The sequence below is a fragment of the Anolis sagrei genome, chromosome 1 (genome assembly GCF_037176765.1).
Source record: "Anolis sagrei isolate rAnoSag1 chromosome 1, rAnoSag1.mat, whole genome shotgun sequence".
Classification (NCBI taxonomy): domain Eukaryota; kingdom Metazoa; phylum Chordata; class Lepidosauria; order Squamata; family Dactyloidae; genus Anolis; species Anolis sagrei.
Genome location: NC_090021.1, coordinates 45419211 through 45446934, shown reverse-complemented (window position 1 = coordinate 45446934; position 27724 = coordinate 45419211). Strand labels below are relative to the sequence as shown.

Here is a 27724-nt window from a genome sequence, read left to right as displayed (position 1 = left end):
AGGGCTCCCCATAGCTACTCCATCTTTCTGTTCATAGAATTCATTGTCCCACTGAAAGTAACTGGTGGTGAGGCAATGGTGAAACAGAGCCGTGATGTCTTCTGGGAATCTCTGCTTGATGAGTGCCATGGTGTCTTCTACCGGGACCATGGTAAATAGAGATACCACATCAAAGCTGATCAGTTTGTCGTTGGTATTTAGCTTGAGATTGCTGATTTTTTCTATGAAGTGGGCTGAGTCCTTGATGTAGTGTGTAGTGAGCCCAATATGGCTTTGTAACTGTGCAGCAAGAAATTTTGCTAGGTCGTATGTGGGGGATCCAATAGCACTCACGATGGGTCTGAGTGGGGTGGAGTCCTTATGGATTTTTGGGAGTCCATAAAGCCTGGGTGGAAGGGCTTCCGATTTACATAGCTGTTGTCGTATGTCAAAGTTGATTGAGGAGTTCTTAATCAGAGTGTTGGTTTTCCTGGTTATTTTGGAAGTTGGGTCTTGCTTGAGTTTTTTGTATATAGTAGGGTCCAGGAGCTTTCTGATCTTCTCCTTGTATTGTTCTGTATGCATGATTACTGTGGCATTCCCCTTGTCTGCTGGCATAATGAGGATATCAGGATCTGAATTGAGGTCTCTGATGGCTTGTCTTGCCTACCTTGTAATATTACTGGAGGGAAGTTTTGCCTTCAAATGTTAATGAAGGTGGTCAGTTGAAACATTCACACCTAGCTCCAGCAGAGAAGAGCTCTGTGCCCCACCCCAGCCATTCCACAGATATATAAACCCATTGTCCTAATTCCAACAGACCTCACTACCTCTGACGATGCTTGCCATAGATGCAGGCGAAACGTCAGGAGAAATGCCTCTAGAACATGGCTCTATACCCCGAGAAAACCCACAAGAGCCTAGTGATTCCAGCCATGAAAGCCTTTGACAATACATTAAAATTTCATTCCTCACATGTAGTACCTGCCTTTTCTGGAGATGAAAAATACAATAGCAGAAATGGAAAGCCACTTTTTAAAACAACAACATTTCTCTTGTTGCTTATATCAGCTAAAATTGGAAAGGAATCCTGTCATTCACAGGACAGATTAGCATATCACTGCCATTTGGTGCATTTCACTGTAATCATTTTGTGGCATTGTATGTTTACTCTAACAGCTTGCTTGTGCAGACCAGTTCAAACCTGGACAGACACCAAACCTCATTGTGAGCCCCCTGTTACTCTGTAAGGTCTTGATTTTTCCTGGGTTCTGGACAAAACCAATTGGATAAAAATACTCAGTTACTAAGAGGGAAAAGGAGAGATGATAAGTTAGTCACTAAATCTGGCCTGTGTTCTATATTGGCTTTTACATTTCTCTTTTTGGAACCAAGAGTACATATCTCACATTCAGACTTTGTATTATGCTTTGTTTATATAATGTGGGAGTAAAAGCAAGACTTATAAATAGTATTATTTATATCTAATGTTACAGAGGCAGGCCAAAACAATGGGATGTTGGGAGCTTCATGGTTTGATGCTGCCAAATCTCACGATTACAAATATTCCGATTAGTTATGCTACAACTCCAAAAAGACACAACACAACTGCCAAAGTCTGTTGATTTTCCGATCTCTACCCTTCTGAACTCAGTTATCCATTTTATTTAGCACAAGAATAAATGTTAACTCATTTTTTATTTTTGCTTAGAGTGAAGCCATTGAAATAAGTGGGACTTAAGTTAAATATGATCAGCACATTGGTTTTGCTCTAAAGTAAGAGTGCTGTTGGATTCCCAAAAGAGTTAAACCTTGCCTCCTATGAGTTACCAGACTTTGATTGTTTCCAAGCACAAATTCTTCACTGTGGTTTATCCCAGGTCTTTTGCTAGGTTGTGGAGTTAGTTGTAATAAATAACTTTTTCCATCTACAAGCTTACTGCATTCAGTTACACAGAGGGCTGTATACTACTGTAAGCTGCACGACTGAAATAATGAATGTGTTTCAAGATAAAACACAAACTTATATACTGGTAGGTATCAATTTACTGGAAACCCAACACTGTGAGGAGCAACTGAGGTAGCTCAGTATGTTTTGCCTGGAGAAGAGAAGGTTAAGAGGTGACATGATGGTCATATTTAAATGTTTTAAAAGATGCCTTATGGAAGATGGAGCATGCTTGTTTTTTGCTGCTCTATATACTAGGGCATTAAGCAATGATTTGATAGTTCAGGAAAAGAGATTTCACCTAAGCATTAGGAAGAACTTTCTGATCGTAAGAGCTTTTTGACAGTGACTCTGTTGCCTCAGAGTGTGATGAAGTCTCCTTTGGGGGGGGGGGGGGGGGATTTTTCAAAAGGGATTGGATGATAATCTGTCGAGAGTACTTTATTCCTGCATGGTGATTGGATGGCCAATGTGGACTTTTCCAACTCTAGGATTCTGTGGTTCTACTGCAGGGTGACTTTCCTGGGCTGACCTGACTTCTATTTAGCAGTAGGGTATTCACAAGAGCATGCAGACAGAGAAAAACTGGTATGACCTATGTTCTTCGACTACGTCTTTCCTATCAGGCACATCAGGAGAGATGGAGGGGACAGCACATCTCATGATATATCTTCTGCAGCAAGTGCAGAGGGCATGACAGGAGGAAAGAGACAGCATATCCCCTGTATAGTACCAAGATCAGAAAAATATTCAGAAATTTCTATAGCTTTGGTCCTATGGGGAATGTAATCATTACTTTAAAAAGAAAAGCTTTCCAAACTTTTTAAAAAAATTAAGTTTGGAAAACTATAATTTGGCCAAAACCAGTGTTATAGACTTCGATGCATGTAACTGGAAGAAAATGCATTATTTGCAAATGATTGGTGAGATCATTTTCTGAAATATAAGGCAAGATGGTCTTCTGAAATATTTATTTCAAGCACAACAGAGCATTTAACCTTCATTTCCTGCTAGTAAAAAGAGATACACAAAGTATGCTGGAAATTCATGTCATTTTCATCTCAACAAAGAAATAATAAAACAGCCCCTGTCCTGGTTTTCAATTTACATATGGTATTTCTGTTGTAAGTCAATATTTTAACAAAACAGCTGGCTACCTTATAGCCCCACTGTGTTATAATGGTTAGTTATTTTCCCAAAGCTTCACTATTCAGATATACCATACATGAGGAAAATATGGGAGAAATCCAGATGCTACGAGAAAGGCAAAATAACCAGAGTTGGTGCCAGTAGTAGTAGAACGTAATTTATCCCTTGAATTTATTCATTTAGTAACTGTGTTGTATAACTGAGGTAAGTACTTGGTTCTTTGGGGAACATTTCATACATTTTTTCAAGACGGTGGCTGGAAAATTTGATAATGGACTCCTGCTCACTTGCTTCTATCAGAAGATGTATATGCAGAATACATGTGGGCTGTATTGATTAAATCCCTGCAACAATGTCCAGCTACACATATGGTCCCTTAAGGTTCCCCTAGGTTTATTTTTAAAGTACCATAGCATGGAAAACACTTATTTGTCACATTGCCTCCTACACAAGATGCCCTGGCCTTAAGTTCTACTTTTCTCTCTATTCAGGTTTGTCACAAGATTCATTGAGCTGGATGGTCTGACCTGCTTGCTGAATTTTCTGAAGAGTATGGACTATGAGACCTCAGAGAGCCGCATACACACATCCGTTATAGGGTGCATAAAGGCTCTGATGAACAACTCCCAGGGAAGGGCACATGTCCTGGCCCACCCAGAAAGCATTAATATAATCTCTCAGAGTTTACGGACTGAGAACATCAAAACCAAGATTGCTGTACTGGAAATCCTTGGGGCTGTTTGCTTAGTGCCAGGAGGTCACAAAAAAGTTCTGCAGGCCATGCTTCACTACCAAGTCTATGCGGCAGAGAGGACAAGATTCCAGGTAAAATCATCATATGCAAACAGTTCCTAAGCTACATGTTTTAGAATGGGTTCTCTTTCCTTTTCCCCCCTTCTGTTTATAAGATCGAACGAACAATAGTCAACTGAAGAAAGACATTGTTGCACCCATTCTGTGCTGTGCTCTTTCACATATGTAAAGAGAGATACTGTATTCCAGCGGAGTATATATTATATACATATATTACAAATGGAAAAATCAAAGTAGAGTGTGAAATCATAAGTAAACACGATGAAAATAAACTTTACTGCTATACGGGTATTTTAGGCATGTCATGTTTCAAATGTTTGTATCATTGTATACAAATTGTGTACAAATTGTACCCTACAATTTTGTTACATCAAATGACTACTTCATACACTCTTGGTCATACATTAGTTCATCTACATATTCTTAGTGTTGTTATTACAAGTAGTTCTAATAATAACTACGGTTCATGAATTGGTATTTCTCAAATAAGTAACCTAATTGGTACTACTTAGAGCAACCAAACAAAAGGCAGTTTTAACCAAAGCATAGTTGATAACTTAAATTCAGTATAGACAAAGACTTAAGCTATTCTTCACAAAACAGGACTTGAAAGGATGGATTTGAACAAGAGGAAGAAGTGTTCATGGAGGCATCTCTAGCAAGGCAACTGGTCAGCAAGGGAGAAACAAAGGCTGCATGAGTCATCTTGTTCATTGCAATTAATTCTGATGTGTGGATAATTTCATATGGAGGCAAAATTTCATCTAAACGATTGATCATATTAAGTTTCAGAGTTCTTGAGGTGTTGTTGTAATAAGCCATCACACCAGCTTTGACATCTGATGGCCCTATAAAATAGAGTCCTCTGTTTACTAACTCAAGGCTTATACACTTGGGCTATGGCTTTCTTCACTGAATCAAGATCCTTGTACAGTAGTCTTCTTCTTTTCCTGCTGTTCTCAACTTTATGAAGCATTTCTGCCTTTTTTCAGTGAGTAATGCCATCCCATAATATGTCTGAAATTTGAGTTTCACAGACTCAGTTCAAGGCTTGAAAAACCAATTGAATTCCTCAGTTTTTTCCTCATTTAGGAAAAATGTTAAGATGTGAAATTTACAATTTCCTTGGATTCTTCCCAGTATGCAAGAACACACAATCTCACAAATATAGAATGCAAGATGCTCATTTGATAAGATTTTATTTCAGGTTAATCCTTCTCTGGTAAATTAGAGACAGATGTTTGACACTGAATTGCATATCCTTAGAAACACAGTGTTGTGTTTTGGATTACATAAACTTTTGGGTTCATAAGTAACAAAGGGTTATTCACCTCAGGCAACCTTGCAACAATCTCTTGCAGAATAAATTATTGCTTCAAACAAAGGTTCTAGAGTCCTGAATTTCAGTCACTGGCTATTCAATGACATGAAGTTATATGCCATTCTAAGGATATATTACCAAACAAATTTGTTTGCTTTACAGAGTAACAAGGAAAATCTGACCAGATGATACTAAATGTAGTTTCGTATATATTTGTATAGCCTCTAAAACTGTATGTTCTTATCCAAATCATCAATGCAGGCAGGATTATATTCTGACCTATTCATTTGTGGCATTGTAAAATGTGCAGGGATTTCTGTCAAGTTTGTTAAATCAGTTATCTTGCAGTGTGACATTGTGAAAACAAAGATTAAATACTATGGTTCCCACTATGTTCTACCAAGATGTTCAGTGACAAAATCCAAGTGAAGGCCATTCTTAATTCCCTCATTTTAACAAGTTCAAGAAAGAAAGAAATTATATTTATGAGGAACTGGGATTGTGATTGTCACTCATAGTAACTTCAGCTCCTTCACAATCCAAGATTATTGGTTAGTCCCATTTAGTGTAGAATAATGATTCAACGCATAGGTAAATCCCAGTGGTTTAGTGGAGTTAAGACTAACAACAGAATTTACATCTCAGTGTGTTGTAAATCAGTACCTTGATCAAGAATTACATCAGGATAATTGAAAATGGAAATGATACCTTTTAATATCTCTACTATACTGTACTATCTATCATAAATATCAATTTATGAAAAGTAGAGAATCTAATGTTATTTTGTCAGTTTATTCTGTACATTTCTGAAATCTATTTATCATGATAGCTTTAACTTTGAAATCCTCATGGACTCTGCTTCTCTGAGAAGAAATTCTTGAGGAGAAGCATGATGTAAAGGTAACAGAAATAGCATTTAATACCATAATAAGAAAGTTTGCATGCCATGTATTTGTATATACATGCATGCATGCATAAGCAGAAAGCACAAGACAAGAAATATTAAATGATTAAATCAAAATCAATATAAATGAGCCTTTACAGATTTGCAGTCATATGTTCTGTTAGTAATCTTGCATTTCTGGTTGAGGGAGCTTGTATGGACATTTTGTAGGCAGAATATCACAAGGTCTCCTATGTTTCATGCAACGTTCACAAATTAAGTATTATTTCAGCTGCATATGTGTGGTCTCTGTGCCTTAGAGAGAGAGTTCCTGGGATGCTTTGAATTTTAGGAATGAGTAACACTAAGAAAAATGAAAATTCAAACTATGGATAATTGGGCAATGGAGATCGAATATCATATATTTTACAAAAAAAATTCTGAGTGAAACCTGCATGAAATTTCACTCAAAATTTGCCAGTGAGAAATAAAAATAAATTCTAGATGCTTTTAATGCATATGGCATTTTGACAAAATTTGTTATCAAAGGGAAACCCATTCCTTGGGAAGTCTGACTTGGCCACGGTGGTCCACGCTCTGGTTACATTCCGAATTGATTACTACAATGCTCTCTACGTGGGGCTGCCTTTGAAAACCTCTTGGAAGCTTCAATTAGTCCAACGGTCAGCAGCCATGTTGTTAACTGGAGAGGCGTAAAGGGAGCGTACTACTCCTCTGTTATGCCAGCTCCACTGGCTGCCAATCAACTTCCAAGCAGAATTCAAAGTGCTGGTTTTAACCTTTAAAGCCCTGAACAGTTCTGGCCCAGATTACCTGTCCAAACATATCTCCTGCTATGAACCATCATGAAGATTAAGATAATCAGGAGAGGCCCTGCTCTCGATCCCACCACCTTTGCAAACATGGTTGGTGGGGATGAGAGACAGGGCCTTCTCGGTAGTGGGCCCCCCATGTGTGGAACTCCCTCCCTAAGGACATCAGGTTGGCCACCTCTCTCCTGTCCTTTAGAAGACAACTGAAGACCTGGCTCTGGAACCAGGCATTTGACTAGAGAGGAGTGCCAATATGAAAGAAAATTTGGACATTGTGACATTGGATTCTCCTGGCTTGGCTTTGGTGTATTGGCACATTAATGTATTGTTAATGAATTTATTTGTTGAATCTGTATAATGTTTTAAATGGTTTTTATTGTTTTAATTGTAATTTATTGGTGTATGTGTTGATAGCATCATCGGATGCTTATGTAAGGCCACCCTGAGTCCCCTTGTGGGGAGAAGGGCGGGATAGAAATGTATGTAAAAAATAAATAAATAAATAATAAACCTCATTCAAAATATTTCATAAATAAAACGTTCACCTGATGCAACAGGAGAACACTAATGTTTTGAAGTTAGAATATATAATAGAGACAGGGACTAGAAGTGCAGTGCCCTAATGAGGAGTTCAGGAGACAATTTATGCACATGGTTGGGTTTACAGTATGGGTAGGTGGGAGAAATATAAAACTTAAAATGTAAATTGTTTCCTTGTGATTATAAAGCAACGTTTCTAAAGCTTGCCTTTGTTTTGGAATGAAGGTGGCTCAGGATGACCTTGTCTCCTTGTCAGGGATTTTTTGATAATGCTTAACTCCAGGAACATTCAATTAGATTGTAATCCTTTTGCCCCAATTGGACTGGATTGCTATAATGAATAAATCCCTATGCTGGAAGCATAACCTAACTCAAGTACAGTACTTTTTTCCTACGTCATTGCTTCTTTGTGTGCTTTGAAAGTATAAAAATCTGAGTGAAAGTAACTTGGAAAATGGGGATTTTTTTTAACCAATAGAGTAGCACAGAGAACCAGCATGGTGTTCTGGTTTGAGTGTTGGACTATAACTTTGGAGGTCAAGGTTTAAATGCCTACTTGGCCATGGAAACCCACAAGTCACATTATCTCAGTCTCAGAGGAAGGCAAATACAAGCCCCTTCTGAATAAATTTCTCCAAGTGAACCCTATGGGAGGTTTACCTGTGGGTTGCCGTAAGTCAGATAATGTTGAAAGCATGCAGCAACGAGTAGCACAGTTGGTAGCATATACAACTAGGTTTTTGATATGCTGTTGTTAATTTTCTGCAGCAGCTTTTATGAGGCTCGGGGGAACAAATGTATTATTTCATCCCTGTCAGAATGTTTTTGTATAATAGAAAATTAAAGATGAATGTTTGCCTCCCTGTTTTCTTAAGAACAGTAAAGACATGCTCCTGTTTCAGTTTTCTTTTCTGATGTTTGTGTCCAAATGTTTTTGTTAACATGCCAGAATTGTCTTTTCCACAATGTTCCTTCCAAGACATTAAAGTTTAACTCATCTAGAGTAACTTGGATGCCTCCAACCTTTCTGTCTGACTTTCACTGTTGCCATCAGAAATGCTGAAGTTAAACATAACAGATGTGAGGATCCAATGCAAGTCTGGGCGGATTCTTCTCTTCAAGCATATTCATATCTTTATCGTTATTGTCAGAGTGTACTGTAAGTCTAAAGTACAGTAAGTTTCCTAGTGAGATGTCCCATTCCAAATTCAAAGAGCACAGAAAATTTATCAGTTACTCTTTTTTTAAAAGATAAGATTGCTCCACAAGGTAATTTAAAAGTACGATCTTATAAATAGTTGAGAAATGGATTATATTTTGGACTATAACACCCAGAATCCTCCGAGCCAGCATAACTTCATAAGGCAATGGTTCTCAACCTGTGGGTCCCCAGGTCTTTTAACCTACAACTCTCAGAAATCCCAGCCAGTTTACCAAGTGTTCGGATTTCTGGAAGTTGAAGGCCAAAACATCTAGGGACTCACAGATTAAGAACCACTGCCGTAAGGGGTTATAAGAGCTATAATTCCCAAAGTGACCCTTTCCAATTCTGTTCTTATATATGCAGGTCAAAAAAAGAAGAACATTGTGAAGCTTAATTGCATTGTACATTTGATACTTTTACTAAGCTGCTTTTAAAATATAGGGTTCTGCAGCACTTGTCAATGACTACAGCTGTGTGCAAATGGTCTTTCAAAATTATATCCCTTTGAGGGGATGTTAGAGAAATTTGAGTGGCATTTCAACCTAATTTCTTCATGAACAATGACTTTTTGTAACTGTTTATCACAGGTTTCTAAAGCTTTTCCCCTTTTCTTGCTTGTGCCAATATGTTAGTGGCCTGGTCATCATTTGTGTGTTCCATAAGTCACTTGTAGTTATGGTAATGTGCCTAGTAATGGCCCACAGTCTAGTAGGTGGCATTGGTCATTGTGGTGCTGAGAAGGAGGACTCTTTGACAAAGAATGTGTGTTGCCTTGCATCCCTCAGAAATCTGGAGTTGCCACTGTTCCATAGTACCCTGGACTAAGTGCTATTCCTGGATAGCTGAATAAAAATAAAAGTAAAGGGATATGAAGCATGGAAAACAATTAATTCCACTGCTTACCAGAAATCAGCTCTCTAAATTTCAGTTGCAAGGATATACATTCTAGACCTAAACTACTCTATGATACTGTGTTTACTAATATTATATTATGTTCTATTACATAATATTAATATTTAATATGGGTCTGGACAGATATGGCCTTCAGATATTTTTCATTTATAATCCATAGGCAGGGTTGCTGGTGAGGGAAGGAGTATAGGAGTTAAGGTCCAAAACATCTGGAGATTAATATCTGCCTGACTTAATAAGGCTTTAAAAAAGAATATCACAAACGGTAATTGCTATCAGAATATGATTCATCTTCGTGACATCACATACTACATATTACTTGTCTTAACTTCCAGATTTGTAATTTCTCACTGTTCATATACATTTTACAAGGAGAATGTCCATGTTATTTTTCTTTTGTAGTTGTAATGAATTGATATATGTCTTCCAGTAATTTCAAGAAAACAATTAATTATAACTGTGAACATTTGTGTTTTCTTCTTTATGCTTAGATCTTTTTAGAGTGACAGGTGTTTTTTGTATTAGCATGTTTTTCAAAATGGCGAAAGATTCAACAGGAACAGAATTGACCTTTGGAATCTTTCTTGCTTGCTGTTTCCCCATCTTGCTGAATCAGTCACTTTTATTTGAATAGCAGTGTTTTGAAGTAGTTTAAAAGGGGGAGAGAAGGGAATGACAGCTTGAAGAAATGGTTGTAGCAAATGAGAAAATATTGAATTTGGTTGAGGACCAAGTAACTTGGGTCTGAGGTAGTTTCAGATGGCAGTGAACACAAAGCTCACACTTGTTCTTGGTTGCCTACTGAGGAATATAGAAGGAACATTCACAGTTCTTGGAGCAGAGCTAGAGGTGAAAACCTGCTGTAGCATGGAGGTGAAATGTAGCATGTTTCAAGTGTGATGAATGTATTGAGAACAGCTTGACACTGTATATTAGAGCAGAATTTAAAATATACTAGCCAAGCACCATTCAGCAAACATATTGAGAGAATGGTTAATCTTATTGTGGCTTGACTTTCTGGCTCACCACAGAGAGCATAATTTGTCAGATACACCTGATGCTTCTAGCCTCTAGTGCCAGGGAGGCTTCTGGAGTTTGCTTTCATTTTCTCCCCTGAATTTGAGGATTTGAAATGACCTCATATTGATGAGGTCCTCTGTGCCAATTTGCTGGCCTTCGTAGCAAATCGGTGAGGCAGCAGGGCAATTCCGACATTTGGTGCCCTGATTCACCAGCAATATTTCACCGTCATACATGGGGAAGCAGCACTGCACCGCTTCCCCCACGCTAGCCCAATTGTTCCTAAGGGAGCATGGGAAGACTCCTGTGTTGCTGGTGCAGTGCCCTAAGATGTGGTTGGGCCACGGAGCCATGCCGGAAGTGAGTTTGTGTCATCTGATGGGCAGTGTGGGTCTCCGTGGCTCAACTGCAACAAAAGTGTCCTAGGAAGCTGAAAATGTATCATGTGATGAAGTCCCTAGAGAGGTACCATTGTTTGGAGTTTCATTTTAAAATTTTGTTCCCTTTCACTGCTTCTTAAACTGTGGCTCCCTAATCCCTGAACTCACTGCTGGGGTCATGAAAAAAATGGCAGCTGTAAAAATTCTTCTGATTTCCACTCTTTTACACAAACTTGTTAGTGACATCATTCAGCGTTTACAGTGGACTCTGCAGAAAATGCTTCGGCTTTACTCCACAAAAAACAAAAAACCCCGGTGGCACAGTGGGTTAAAGCACTGAGCTGCTAAACCTGTTGACCGACAGGTGGCAGGGTCAAATCCGGGGAGCGGCGTAAGCTTCCGCTGTCAGCCCCAGCTTCTGCCAACCTAGCAGTTCGAAAACATGCAAATGTGAGTAGATCTATAGGTACTGCTCAGGCAGGAAGGTAACAGCACTCCATGCAGTCATGCTGGCCACATGACCTTGGAGGTGTCTACGGACAACGCTGGCTCTTCAGCTTAGAAATGGAGATGAACACCACACCCCAGAGTCGGACACGACTGGACTTAATGTCAGGGGAAAACCTTTACCTTTACCTTGCAAATGCTGATTAATTATCAGTAAAAGTTTTATTTGTATACTTATTTGATATACCTATATACCTGGCATCACATAAAAATTGGAAACTGCCTGGAAACAGTTTAAGAAGCTCTGTTCTGTTTTTCTGTAGTTTTGATTTTATTTTGTTTCATTGTCTCCCTTTGCCGTTGCTACACTCCTGATTTGTGTACATCAATTGCTAAACCTTCAAACAAAACAGGCTATTTTTGTAATGACTGGATGCATCAAGCTGTTTTGTATCCTGATTTGTCATTGTTTTTATCAGTGTACACATGTACACAGTAGTGTGTGTGAATTTTTACATGTCTTGGTGGAGATGATAGTAAAATAAAACCATAGTATACACTTCACTTCCAGAATTGATGTTAGAAAGGGTCTCCATTAAATTATTTTAAAGAATGGCAAATAGTGCAAAGCAAAAAAACCAAAAACAAATACAAGTGGAGGGGTTTTGTTTGTTTTTTCTCATCTAAGTTATTGGCTACCTTGTCTTAGCTGCCAGTTTTCTCACCTGATTCATGGACTGTTGAACAACAAAGTCTGACACCTCATATGTATAATGTTTCAGAGCATGCAGTATGAGTGAGAAGTCTGTTCTTCAAATACCAGATTAGGCGACAATTGCTGGCTTTTTTTGGTTTTTACGTGTTAAACTCTGATTTAGTGTTGATGTGACATTCACCTCCTTTTATTTCCATTTATAGCTCACTACAATTTAGCATTGTATTGTGGATAATCTTACCAATGATTTATTGGCTTCTGTCAGAGATAACATTATGCAAATGAATGCACCTTATTTGGGATTCAAAGACTGTTTTGTTCCAATTTTAGATTAACCACATTTGACAGCAGAGTGTGAAAAGATACTGTATTGCTTTTAATAAAGAAATACAATTCAGATAAAGTATCTGTCAGTCAAGCAGAAATCACCTTCCTTGGTTCACAAATCTTTCTTGCCACTTGGCCAAAACATTGCAACTGAGAATTTCTTTGTATATATTGCAGGATAGGAGATTATAGAGAAATTACAATATTACAATGATTGCATGCTTTACTTTCTCACTCCTTTTGCTTTACAGTCATTACTCAATGAACTAGACCGAAGCATGGGGCAATATAGAGATGAAGTGAATCTCAAAACAGCCATCATGTCCTTTATTAATGCTGTTTTGAATGCAGGGACTGGTGAGGTAAGTTTCTTTCTGGCTGGGTTCATTAGTGCTGGCTCTTCCTCCTCCACTTATACTGACAGAAATCACCAGCTGTAGTGCACTATGTAGTTGCTGAATATGCAATATCCTACTAACAAATACAAGGCAACTTAGTCTGGATTGCACCTCTCACCATCCCCAGTGAAGGCTAGTATCTGAAGGTCCACGGTTATCTACCCTCATTGTCACTTAACTCTTTGTCATAAATATTCTAATCCAGTGGTTCTCAACCTGTGGGTCCCCAGGTGTTTTGGCCTACAACTCCCAGAAACCCCAGCCAATTTACCAGCTGTAAGGATTTCTGGGAGTTGAAGGCTAAAAAAATCTGGGGGCCCACAAGTTGAGAACCACTGTTGTAATTTGTCTTTGCCTTAATTCCAGCAATTTCAGCATAGATAGCTGAGCTCTCAATATGAATAATAGCATCAACTACCTTATATTGCATTTGTTTACTATTTGATCTTGGTCCATCAGTAAATTTTAATCTATTTTTTAATTTTTCTCAGGATAATTTGGAATTTCGATTGCACCTACGATATGAATTTCTAATGTTGGGAATCCAGCCTGTTATTGATAAGCTCAGAGGACATGAAAATGCAACTCTGGACAGGTAAGCTATATTCTGTTTGGGGAATACACATAAAGTGAGACAGCTGTGCACTGATATTTAGAGACAGGTATATCCCTATGGTTTTGCTTGGAACAGATTAACAAATTTGGACATGTTTTGAGAAATGTAATTTCTACCTGAGGTAATTCATGTGTAACAGCTAACACACTACTGTGGTTCTATGGCTAGCACAACCTACATTGCTGTGATATTGTAGCAATTGTAGCAATATGTTACATAAATGTGAGTGAAGGTCAAATATTCTGAAGATGTGTGAGGTCTGCTTTGCATGTCTTGGGCATTTTATGTTACTGTATGCAATCCCAACAAACCTATACTGCTGGGAAGGCAACCTGATGCTTTCCAGATATTTTGGTTTACACTTTCACTATTTATGACTATGGCGAAAGATAAATGGGGTCAACATCTTTGTTTCCATAATAACTGAAGGGCACTAACCTGGCCATATCTCCTTTTAAACTACCTGAGACTGTCTTCCTTAATTTATCATCATCTGTTCTTTCTAATGTTTTCTCAGGAGGTTCTATTTCAAGCTGACATGATAATTCTACTCTTGCAATACATTATCTGTATTGTATTAAAGTCCAAGAAACACTTAGAATATTCATATTGTGAGAAGGCTACAGTCCAGTGGTTTTCAACCTCTTTTTTTGACCAGGGACCACTATCCAACATTAGTACCAAAGGGGTGCTGATTCCAGAAAATTGCATTGGATAGATCACATCATTTCTAGTTTCTGATACAGAACATATGCCATCCAGTAGTCACCATTTGCTAGCACATTGAAAACCATATTTAATAATCTGTAGCTGATTATAGTCAGCCTCTCCCCTCCCTTCATCCCAGTTGCCTTGGCACTATTAAGAGGGCTTCATGAGACCAGTCACTCTACCTGCAACAGTGTAGTAATGGTGAGGCCGCGGTTCATATTTTAGTTCTTGGGGACCACTGGTGGTCCGCAGACCACAGGTTGGGAACTACTGCTATAGTTGCAAAAAAATCTAATATAGAGTTATAGTATCAAATTATTTTTTAATCTTTTCACGCCACTGTAAATATAGATTTTCCTCTCCTGTTCAATTTGCACCACTGTGATCAAGGGATGGATTATGAGTATTTATTTATTTTTTCTCTTTCTTCTAGACACTTAGATTTCTTTGAGATGGTCAGAAATGAAGATGATTTGGAACTTGCAAAGAGATTTGAAGTTGTGAGTAGAGATGTTACTGTTACTGTTGCTAAAAACTTGTGTTTTGGCTTCTTCATATAACTCTTTATGCTTTTTGTATGTGGAACTAAACAGAAATGAGACACTGTTAATTTACAGACTACACAGTATAAGAAGGAACAGCGGTCTGGATTAAATCATAGCATTAGGTGAAGTCTGGCAATATGAAGATTCAGTCTCTCCAGTGGATTTTCATGTCATGGATGACTTACAATGACTTTGTCTAGTCTGATAATCCCTTTGTTGCTTCCTTGGCTGTTTGAAGTATTTAGCAGGGCTCCTGGGGCTCTTTCAAACTATGCCATTCTAGTACTATTTTTCTGCTCTAACTGCCATGACAACATCCTATAGAATCACAGGGTTTGGTGAAGCATTAGAGCTTTCTGGCTGAGAAGTCTGAATACCTCTCTCTATATTCAAATACCCTGAAGTCACCAGAACATGTCTGATCTTGAAAGCTAAGCAGGTCCAGGCAATCAATACATACAGGATGCTGTAGACTGTGTTTCAGAGGAAAAAACCCACATTTTCTCAAAAAGACCCCCATAAAATTCATTGTATCATCATATGTTGACAGCTGACTTGAACATACACACACATAAACTGCCAATCCCCAGATTTCCGTAGGATTTTGTCATGACAGTTCAAGTAAAATCATAGCTGTTTAGTGTGTAAAGGCCACTGGGATGCTTGGACCTCTTGGGGTACAGGGGCTTCTTGGCTTGGTTCATTTGATTGTTTTTCATCCATTTTTACTCTACTTGGTTTGTCTTCCTATTCAAACTACATTCTGGAGTGCAGTTCCCCTGTTTTACTTGGACTTTTTGCCTACCAAGAGTGTGAAGGTGGTCTGTTGTGGGATAAAAGAGGTGTTCCAAGAAACTATGTGTTTGCAGTGGCACTATTCCAATCTTTAATTGGCTTGGCTCCACAATGAAAGTTTCAGTCAATTAACCCATTGGAGGTGAACTTTAGAACTGTTGCTGAATTCAGCACCATCAGTTCTAGGGTCCCAGTGGACAGCTCCCTGCCCTTGTCAAAGCACCTGCTCCAAATTAACACTTGAGTTTTCAGAGCAGCCCATTTTTATAAGACCCTTTAACAAATCTGCACATCAAAATCCTCCCCCCTTAATAATTTTAGCATTTTAGATGCTTCTAGAGCTCTTAATATGAACGGGTGCACTGCTACATTCCAAATAGTTGGAATATTATCCTGTCTTTTAGACAGATGCATTATTTTTTAAAGTAAGGCCATCTAGTGCAGGGGATCGGTTTTTTAGGATCCTTTTCTTTTCAAACCCTTCCAAATCTACTGTATAAAAAGTGAAAGATAACATCACCTAATATCGCAAACAGGTTACAGAGACTAACCTCAAGTAGAAGTAAGAATGAATTAACTCAAGGTAATTAGAAGAATAAAGGATTCATTTTTCCTTGTCACTTGAATTCATATAACTTGATAACTGATGGGTACATATATGAATTGTGTCTTCGTGCAGTTCTGATTTATGTTCTTTGGGAATATTTTATTTATTTGTAGGAAGGTTAGTACTTTACAATAGTTTCATATCTGTACAGCTCACATCAATGAACAACAGTTGGATAAACTACAAAATTCAATAATATATGATTACATAATATTATCTAATTAAACTAAAAACACGATTTTGGAATTACTGGTTAAAGTGTTTGCTAAGTCACAGCCTGCCAAAATAGAGAATGCAGGAAATGACTGGGTTCTTATTGCATAGAGGAACCACTGTGTACAGCAATGATTGGTGACTGCAGTGGGGAACATATGCTTATCACAAATTACATTAGCCATTTAATGATAGTGGAGTTACCATAAGTTAGCCACCTCAGTAGCCAAATCAGCCAAGCAGAGTGGCATGGGATCTTGCCATAAAGTAACTGAAAGGCCACAGTGGGCATCACTCTGTCTGTTCTTGAAAGGTTGTGTTCTAATTGTGTTATGCAAGTGCTGTCAGTTCTGCTGAATGTCTGCAAGAGTTTAGTTTGTGGGGTGGGGGATAAAGGTATTACTTTCTCAGATAAGGATTCTGCTCTAGTCATGATGTCTAATGATGAGGAATACAGGAGTTGTATTACAGAACTTGGAAGGCAACATAAAAAGTCATGGTGGTCTAGATTTGACCAGTGGGTCTTGAGTTTGGACATGTGTACTAGCCCTATATATTTTTTTCTCATGGAAACCCTTAGATTTGGCATCTCCTTGTCACTACAATAATCTGTCTCCATTTGTCATCTCCCATTCTTCACCCTGAGTATATTGTTCTGGATTTGGTTGAGGTTACATTGTATGATCAAGGAGATATTTCATGTTTTATACTGTGTTGCTCCCCCACCTTTTCTTTTCTCATAGGTGCATATTGACACAAAGAGTGCATCTCAGATGTTTGAAATGATTAAGAAGAGATTGAAGCACACTGATGCTTATCCATATTTGCTATCTGTTCTCCAGCACTGCTTACAAATGCCTTGTGAGTATTGTACTATTTTTTCAGGTGGGAGGATGCTTGAATACTCTGTTATGGCCAATAAAATGCTTACTTGTCTTGGTTACAGAAATCTAGGTTTGATCAGCCATCGCTTTAAGGTTTTAGATACTTGGTGAACTTCATAGTCTCCTTGCTGATTCATACAGATTTTCTGTACCATCTTTCCCCATAGGTTACTTAGAAATAAATGCTATGTTTATTTTTTTAGTTTTCCAGGTGTGTGGGGGTGGTGATGGGGAATATCAAATCCATATTTTTTGGGTTTGCAAAGCAAATCCCCAGTTTCCAAGGTTGTAAATATGTTTGAAATTTGGGAGCAGTGGGAGTAGCAGCTTTCCTAACATTCTTGAAAATCTATAAAATTTGTAGAGAAGGGTATATGTGAGAATTTGCAAAAGCAGATTGTGTAGCACTCTGTCCTTTTAATCTTTTATTTTGTGATGAGAGCTGTTCCCTTGGCATTCTGTTTGTTACTGGTTTTTTCTGCCATGCATGCTCATTATTTATGATGTACTTAGGTTGAATATCAGGTACACACTAAGGCCCCTTCTACACTGCCATATAAAATCCAGATTATCTGCTTTGAACAGGATTATCTGCCAGTGTAGACTCACATAATCCAGTTCAAAGCAGTTAATGTGGACTATCTACTTTTATCATTGGTGTAATGTTGAATGTTCTATGTTTTATGTTTGTCTATGTCTGATGTTTATAGTTCCCTGGTTTTAATTCATTGTTTTATGCTATTTTAGTGATACAGTGTGCTTTATATTTTCTGAGGCATTGAATTTTACCTGTTACTTGTTGTGAACCTCTTTGAGTTCCCCTAGGGATTAAGAAAAGCAATAAATAAATAATCTGAATTATATGACAGTGTAGAAGGGGCCTAGGGCAACCAGTTATTTTCAAAATAAATAAAATGAAATCCATGCAAAGTTATTCAGAGTACTAAAACAATAAACATATAATAAGAAATTACACCTCTAATTTGGATAGTTTGTGGAAATCAAACCTAGGTATATTATTATAATAAATCACATCTTGAATTCCTTTTGATATATGCTATTATCAGAGATAGTAGAATTTTTTTGATATGCTGATGTTGATTGGTGGTTTGAAAGTGAAGACGGCACCCTTGCAGTGAATCTGAGATACAGATCCACATTTCAGTGAGAAGAAATTAATGGTTCTGTTTCAACTTTCTATGGTGTTGGGGACTTGTATACTGTGACAATACAGTGAACATTTTCATGGGAGTCACTGTCTTCCCATAACCACAGGATACCTATGGTTGTGTTTATATTGAGTTTAACTTAGAATTTGAACTGACATACAACTGGCAAATGTTTCTCATTACACATTTTCCCTATTTTCATTTAATGTCCCCAAACATTAAGGTTTTTGTCATCATCGTCATTGTTGGAATGCGTTCCAACTTTGGAAACTTGATTATTTGTTTTTAAAGATACAAAAAAGAGAACAATATTTGTGGGTTGTTGTGAGTTTTCTGGGCTGTATGGCCGTGTTCCAGAAGCATTCTCTCTTGATATATCACCTGCATCTATGGCAGGCAGCCTCAGAGGTTGTGAGTTCAAGAGAATGCTTCTGGAATATGGCCGTACAGCCTGGAAAACTCACAACAACCCAGTTATTCCGGCCATGAAAGCCTTCAACAATACAACAATATTTGTGTTGTCTTAGAAACAGGTGCTACTGTTAATTGACACAGGATAAGGGCTTTGTTGTTTTTTCTTTAAACTGAAAGTCAAATGAAAACTCTTGTTACCATTAAAGGAAAACATCGCAGAAAGTATTTCATTTTTTCTGGCACCTCATAGGAATGAAGAAAGAGAAGGTTCTCAAGCTCTAATCAGAAAATCAAATTAGCAGATACTCTTTGTGCAATATGAGACATTCAGGAATTTTAAGCCATTTGATTTAATAATCTACTACCAGCAATAGATAGTTTACTTCCTGCCATTAGTGCAAGGCAAGGGCTTCTTATAAGATCATTACCAAATAGAAATGTTCAGCCATGGAATTAAAGAGTTGGAAGAAACCCCAATGGCGATTCAGCCCATCCCTTGCCATGCAGGCAGTCCCCAAGATATCTCATTGTTTACATATATACAATTACAGGTATTCCAAAATGTGGGGGGGAAATCTAAAACATTTCTGGTCCCAAGCATTTCAGATAAGGAATACTCAGCTGGCACTGCAAAGGGAATAAAGTTATCCCAAATTAGATTTCAAACACAATGTGATACTTTTACTATTAGAAAATACATTAAATTTAGTGAATTATTTCCTAGTTAGTAACTGATATGCTTCACAGTTTCTTCTCTTTGCATCCCAAGCTCCAAAATCATCACATCGAATAATATTCCAATGGCTGGTAAGATGTAGAAGATACAAATTAGAAATGGTTTCAGAAATTCCATGGCAAGAATTTAAAAATTAAACAAGGTGGGAAGTGTATTTCTACATAGATAGTGTTAACATTCAAAGAAAAACACCAGACTTATTTGATAAACACAGTCAAAGCCATTTGTGGGCAATTCATTCTATAATTTTCTTATTAACATTTATCATTGCAGATAAACGAAATGGGGGAACTTTTCAAAAATGGCAGCTGTTAGACAGAATACTACAGCAAATTGTTCTTCAGGATGAGCGAGGGGATGATCCAGATATAGCTCCTCTAGAGAACTTCAATGTCAAGAACATCATTAAGATGTAAGAAACATGACAACTGTCAATCATTCATGCAATATATATAACATGAAGGCCTCTTAATACATGTGCGATTTCAACTGCATAGACAAAAACTTAGTTTAAGGGGAAGAACCAAATTTCTATCTAGTACAATCAGCATTAAATTCATACTTTATATGTGGCATCCATTAGTAAGCTAATAATCATGTAGACAATTGCAGCAGAAGTTAGCTACCTTTTGTTCTCTTATGAATTTTTGTGTGTGTAATTACTTTGGAATGGATCTTTTACTTTATCTTCATTCAGGTTGGTAAATGAGAATGAAGTGAAACAGTGGCGAGATCAGGCAGAGAAATTTCGAAAAGGTATGCAACCATCATGAGTTACAAAGGAACAAAATACAAGCATGTTTTAATCATGTAGCACCAGGTAGTTCTGGGAAGACAGAGATTACTATTTGTTAGTATTATTATATCGGTTGCTATTATTAACATTATGTAGGTAGAGAATGGTGGCTGTAGGATACTTACTTCTTGGTGACCTAGCTTTTAAATACAGATTAGTTTTCAGATTCATTTTAAGACACTACATTTTTCAAGATATATTTACTGATTTTTTTTAATATACTCTATATGTTCATGTATAAATTTATAAAATTTAGTCAAAAAATCAACCTCCCCACCACCTCAAAAAACCCCAAAAACCTGGGTAGACTTATCCATGGGTTAGTATGAGTACTGTGTCTTAGTTCATTCTGGAAAGCTTAAAAGACACAAAGATGTCATGCGCTAGCATGAGAAGCATGCGGATTGACTCTAGCCCAGTTAACAGTGTGTGATGAATTGGCTCATAAAAGAAAAAATACATGAGACGTTGACTTCAAGTAGAAAAGAAAATATTGTTGTATTGGCAGCATACAAAATAAAGTAGCAGGATTACTGTTTCCACAAAAAATAACATAAAACAATATCTTCTGAGAGATATCACCACTCAGCTGAGATAAGCAGGAATCCTTGTCCTCTTCTCAAGGCTGTGTCTTCACAGGACATCTGCAGCATAGTCCCCGACAGAACGGCACAGAAGCAAACACGCACAATGGCAAACACGCACAATGGCATTAAGGCACAAAGGCAAAAACTAAACACACAGTAGCTATCTTTATACACATGAAAATAATACTCTCAATTAACTCTTCAATTAACTGAAACAGCTGTAGGACAAACAGCCTTGAACCTTACAGTAAGTTAAAGGTATAGCACAAACAACATTGATCCTTACAACAACTTAGATAAAGTACGTTGCAACCTCTTAGTAGCAACAAAAGATCCCTTTTGCTGTCTCCACCATTTGCAGTCTTTGGACTTTTTGAATGCCTGGACAGGGAAATGGTAGTAATGGACGGGATGGCTCCACCCATGAGACAGCACGGGTGCTTCTTTTCTCCATGGGATGATCCTCAACTCATGCACGGTTCATATCAAATTCTGTAATTTCGGCCTGAAAACTTCTCCTCGACTTATATGTTAGGTCAATTTATACATGAATATATATGGTAAATCATCAATACATTTGGGCATATTCCCTCCACCAACATGTTAGGTCAATTTATACATGAATATATATGGTAAATCATCAATACATTTGTGCATATTCCCTCCACCAACATGTAGTTTGTAGTAGTCTATATTATCGATAAACCCTTTGAGAGATATCTCAAATCTCAAATGTCTGAAACCATACATCATGTTTTCCCCTACTTCTCTGCCCAGAACATGCTGAGTTGATGAGTAGGCTAGAGAAGAAGGAAAGAGAATGTGAGATAAAGACCCAAGAGAAAGATGAAATGATGAAGACACTGAATAAAATGAAGGATAAGCTACAGAAAGAATCTCTGGAGCTACGTCAAACCCGGGACCAAATGACTGACCTTGTAACTCAAATCAATGAGTTCTCGGTAAGTTATTAATTCTTTTCTTTTCTTTCCATCATCCTCAGAAACAAATAGCTGGGATTTTGTCAACCTGCCCTTTTTACAGGGAAGACAAATCACTTTATAGATAAAATGCAATTGGTAGAAAATTAATGAATCATCTGATGTACTGAATGGGTAGCCACCACAATCAAGAAATACAATTATTTAATTTGTTTTATTTCATGCATTGATTGTAGGGCATGTATGTTTTGTTGTACCATAGGTAAATCATTTACATTCAGCCTAAATAAGTGGTGGAAACTTTGGGCCATGGCTGATTTGGGGTCCCGTAACTGAATTTGAGGGTCATGAAAAATGTATGCTTTTATTTCTGATTGCTAACCCATTGCTAGTTAAGCATTGAGCTGAAATATTCTCCTTTTTTTTCCAGCAAGGGGGCAGTATTTCCTTCCAACCCTCTCCTCAACTCCCTCCTGGTGGCCCTTTTGCTCTCCCCTCTTCTTTACCATCATCGGACACCTTACCGCCTCCTCCTCCACCTCTTCCATTCTCCAGCTGTCCACCTCCTCCAGCACCACCTCCTCCCCCAGGAGGACCTCCTCCTCCACCCGGAGCACCACCATGCTTCAATATGGGAATGCCTCCACTTTCCTCCACCACAACCTTCAGCAGTAGCAGCAGCAACGGGACCAGCCTAAAAAAGAAATCAATCCCACAGCCATCACATCCACTGAAGTCTTTCAATTGGTCCAAACTGAATGAAGTAAGTAACAGGAGTGTTCCTTTTTCTTACATATCATGGGTCATTGATTAGACTATCTGAGATTTTCAAATGAGAATCGTAGAGATAATTGCCATGAAAAAGATTACAAAGAACCTGTTGACCCAATAATTTTCCAGACATAAATACTGCAAATGAATGTACAACTGTTTTGATAAAAGACTTGAAAATGACGCCAATTTTCTTTTCATATTCTTGAGATGGTTCCAGCTTGAATAGTGTTGTTCATCGGATTTAGAATCAGACGAATTTTGAAATTGGGTTCCGTTACAAGATATTAGGATGAAATGCACACACACTAATATTTAGAAAGAAATGGCAAAAGTAGATGAATTATATGGAGGAAATTGTCTGGATACAGTCTTGATTTTCCTACATATTTTATTAAAAAATTGTATGTTGGTACTGCTATAGGACAAAACAAATTTAAGTATGAAAAAAACTAACAAAATCAATTAGAATGAGACGAAAAACAACAGATTTGTGCATCCCTAATCCCATCATAACCAGAATTTTTTTTAGCTAATATGTTAACAAATACATACAATTGGATAAAAATCTTTAGAAAGATACATATCGATTAAGAAGAGCTTTTTGACAGTGACTACATGCAGAAAAAATGTCAAAGTTTTAGAATAGTTGCAAAGAAAATTGGGAAGAGGTGTGCAGAATTGACAGCAGCTTGTTCACAGTCATGTATGTATATATTTCTCCCGTTTTTTTCTAGTTAAAGTCTTTGTCATACAGACCTGATGAATACCCAGAGTATTTGTTCCTTTAGATTCTGCAATCTCTCCCCACCCTTGTATTCCTTACCACTCTTATTTCTTCTTTAGTTGCATAAAAATTGCAAATCGAATAGTGTCTGTGTTGGATTTGGATCACAGCCTAAAAATCCACACTCTTTTTTAGACTCAGGGCTCAGCTCAGGCATTTGGAATGAGTGTCCTGGGACCTCTGGAATGCCACAAGAATTTGCTCTCACACTTTCCTTTTCTTTTAAAAATAAGATGAAGTAAAATATCTGCAGCTCCGCCTGTGCTTGTCTGTTAGAGCCACGTGGGGCTGTGGGAGAGAATGTAAGGGAGGGATTTATTTTCATTTTTAGAACATAGCACTTAGTGCTTTGCAGAAAAGATGTAACAACTACATACATACACAGGGAGGGATTGCAAAGAGAAACACAGGTGTTTCTGCTTAGCGTACCACAGACTTATCCTTCCCTCTGGTTAAGAGTGGAGGCAGCTGTGCTAATAAATGGGGGCTTGGGAGTGAATAAAATTCTGCTTGGGAGCCTGAAGGTATAGTTTGGGTGTTTAAGAGGAAGTGTATGATAGAGTTTGCAGTTTATTAATATTTTCTGGCTAATGAATAGTTTGTAGTTTCCCAGGGTGCCTCATTAGTTAAAATGTAGCCACGTCTGGGATATACATTGTACCATGAGGCCTTTGATTATAGAGGGAGGGTTTTCATTATACCTCTATCAATGGATTCTAAGGAGGTTGTGAAAGTTTTGAAGAATTGTATCTGGGCAGTTGTGGAGAGGATGTGGAGTAACCAGCCAAAGCAGTGGTTCTCAACCTGTGGATCCCCAGATGTTTTGGCCTTCAACTCCCAGAAATTCTAACTGCTGGTAAATTAGTTAGGATTTCTGAGAGTTGCAGGCCAAAACACCTGGGGGACCCACAGGTTGAGAACCACTGAGCTAAGGCAGTGGTTCTCAACCTGTGGGTCTCCACGTGTTTTGGCCTAGAACTCCCAGAAATCCCAGTCAGTTTAATAACTGTTAGGATTTCTGGCAGCTGACAGCCACAGGGATCCACAGGTTGAGAACCACTGAGCTAAGGCTTTGCTAGTTGTAGTGGTTTCCAGATCAGGCTCAGTTCAAACTTTCGGCCATACATAGTTTAGATAGGAATTACTTGAGACCGACCTGCATCTATCCAACATTACCCAACCATTGGGATTGGGTGCATGGGTTCTGTTTTCCCTCTCACTGGAAATGGCCATTAAGTTGGGGAGGATACACAAACATGACTCTTTTGATGACCACCCGCTTGTTGTAGCTCTGCTTGCCATGGAAAATATTTTGGCTGCTTCCTTGTGCACTTACAGATGGATTTTGGAAATATGTCTGTTTACAGTTACTGATTAGTATAAACTGGTCAAATAGGGTTTTTAAATTTTATTCTGTCTTGTTTTGTTCTAGCTGGTATATTACTGAGGGCTTTGTGTTGACCTTGCATTACATGATTTATGATAATTCCGTTGTGTGAACTGTATGGAGCGAGTTGCATGGTCCTTACATATCAATGTTTTTTTTAAAAAAAACCTCCAGCACATTATACTAATTTTCAAATTGCTCAACCAATGCTTTCCTTGGCTTGCATTCTTCATTTCACTTGGTTCATGATGGGTTTGCCTCAAGTTTAAATTCCAGTCACTTGATTGCTCTCTAGAGACATTCAGTGCTGTTTGTTACAAAGTCTTGGCACGCCAGCCCCATCACAACAGAGGAAAGGTTGTCTCTTAATAGATCAATGACCCAATTAACTCATTCTTTTTGTGCCATTTTCCCATTTCTCACTTATATTGGGAAAATGCATCCCTGCTCTTTCAATAAGAAATAGCTGTGTAGGTAGTTTGGAATGGGGCAATGATTGAGAAAATAATACAGAGGTGAAAAAACAAGTGTTATCACAGTCTAGCTGTTTTGAACAAATTTTCAGCTCCCTGAAATTGCATTTTAAACATGAAGACAATCATCATCACCATCATCACCATCATCATCATCATCATCATCATCATCATCATCAGAGATAATAGAATAATTTTGCTGGAAAGCACGCAGAGAACCATGTAGTCCAATTCCTATCAGTGCAGGAAGGAACTGGTAGAGTTCCCATGAGAAAGGGTCACCTGACCTCATTTTAAATACCTCCAGAGAGGGAAAGTCAAAGGTACAGACTTTGTTAAATAGCTTGTACTATCAGGAAGCACTCACAGTCTTCATTCTTGTAATTTGAATTAATTGAATTGTTTGCACACTCCACCTTTTTAAATCTAATATACCATATTTTATCCCACTTTTTTAAAAAGGGGGGGCAGGTTCGACTATTATATGAGGAGAAAAAACCTTTTTTTGTTCCAAAAAAGTACTTTTTAAAAATAAAATGACATTGAAGACAACTTGAGAACATATCTAAGAGTGTCCAGGAAACAAATTTACATAGTTAAACATTTTAATCTTCCTTGACAAAAGACTGCACCACTGCCATTGCTTTTAGCATGGGCACATCACTCACTAGCATATTCACCTGCTCATCCATTTGCCTGCCCAAAGAACCATCCTCCCTCTCACTCACACACACACTGTCATGCACTCACGCTGTTGTCCATCCATAATAAATAAATAAATAAATAAATAAAAACAACTTTATTTATATACCACTCTATCTCCCCGAGGGGGACTCAGGGCGGTTTCCAAGTAACATCACTGAAACATACAAAGTAAACAGCATAACATAAAATTAACAAAACAACATAAGCATAAAATTATCACAATAACACATGTATATTAAAAGTTTGCTGACCAATGCTTTTGAAGAGTGCCACTTCATCAGTGTTTTTGTAAGGGAGTGGTCATTGGGTGGGTGACTGAGTGATTGTGTGAGTGGGGGAGTGGGCCTTTGGGTGGGCAAGTAGAAGGGCGAATTAGTGAAGTGAGCAGATATGTCTTTGGGTGGGTGGATGGGCAAGCAGATGGAAGCTTACACCAGTAAATCAAGGGTATGATGTGAAGAAAACTGAAATACTGAAACTGGGATCCCTAAAATAGGGTTTTGACTATTACACAATGGAGACTATTATGCGATGAAATATGGTATATATAAAGTAGTTTGACTTCATTCACAGAGGAAGAACTGTGTAAAGCTATAGACAATGCAGTTTCTGTTGCCCATTTTTGCTCTAAAATTATTTAGCCAATTGTGTTCCCTTTATTTTAACAGCTATGTCAATTGGCCTACTAGTACCATTCTCGGGGATGGAAAAAGTTAATTTTTGGGTTTCAGTTTCCAGAATATCCCAGTTAGCCAGATCAGTGAATTTTAGGAACTGCCATTCAATTGTACTTATGGGTATCAGGTCAAATTTATCCCTTTTTGTTTTTGGAGATTCTAGAGTATAAACCAGGGAGCCTCAAACTAAGGCCCACAGGCTGGATGTGGCCCTCCAAGGTCATTTCCTTGGCCTCTGCCCTAAACTTTAGATTTAGAGTCACTCTTGGTCTGAAACAACTTGAAGGCCCACAACAACAATCTTAATTAACTTGACTATCTCATTAGCCAAAAGCAGGCCAACACTTCCTGTTGAAATACTGGTAAGTTTATGTTGGTTAAAATTATTCATTTTAAATATTCTTTCTTTTTTTTGTACTACAAATAAGGTATGTATAGTGTGCATAGTAATTGGTTTGTGTGTTTTTTCAAACTTTAGCCTGGCCCCCAACAATCTTCTTTCTCTGCCTCTGTTTAAAACGTTTGAGGACTCCTGGCATGCTGCTAGTATCGTTTTTCAGTAAAGGCTAGGCATGACAACTATTGGTTGGGTTTCAGTTCTAGAATCACTTGAATTTCTCTCTTGACTTTGGATGGTAAGGCCTTATTATGTTGTTCTTTCTAAAAAAAGAAGGAGAATTTAGCGACATTGTCTGCTATAAAGCAGGAGGAAATATTTTTTTAGTTCTTGTTGATAAAATAATTTACATCCCCTTTGTCCCTCTGGGGCTATTCAAGCGGGAAGCTAGAATGCTTGGGAGGAGGATGCTTCTGTTTTAGCAAGGAAACTGCAACAGCCCACTAATTTCCTTTGAGAGACTTATGTTGGCCTTATTTGTGAGAGATTTTGCACGGTGAAACATGAAGCAGAAACATTGTGTTGATGAGTATATGATTACTGCTTCCTCTTCATATCTGTTAACAAATCAAAAGTGAAATATTTCAATATTCTGGACTATTTAAAAAATGTATATGTTACATTTCTTTGTAGAAAGAAATGTG

The 27724-nt window shown here is 37.9% G+C and overlaps 1 protein-coding gene across 5 annotated transcripts in view; it reads left to right on the top strand.

Moving 5' to 3' along the window:
* Positions 1 to 27724, top strand: part of DAAM2 (dishevelled associated activator of morphogenesis 2) — a 246966-nt gene that overhangs the window by 166392 nt on the left and 52850 nt on the right. For all 5 annotated transcript variants that reach the window (XM_060754094.2, XM_067464194.1, XM_060754095.2 and 2 more), the window contains 9 exons: positions 3568 to 3901; positions 12723 to 12833; positions 13361 to 13464; positions 14630 to 14696; positions 17100 to 17217; positions 19833 to 19971; positions 20257 to 20315; positions 21720 to 21904; positions 22314 to 22646. In XM_060754094.2, the coding sequence (XP_060610077.2) occupies positions 3568 to 3901; positions 12723 to 12833; positions 13361 to 13464; positions 14630 to 14696; positions 17100 to 17217; positions 19833 to 19971; positions 20257 to 20315; positions 21720 to 21904; positions 22314 to 22646 (1450 nt within the window). The remainder of the gene's footprint in view (positions 1 to 3567; positions 3902 to 12722; positions 12834 to 13360; positions 13465 to 14629; positions 14697 to 17099; positions 17218 to 19832; positions 19972 to 20256; positions 20316 to 21719; positions 21905 to 22313; positions 22647 to 27724) is intronic.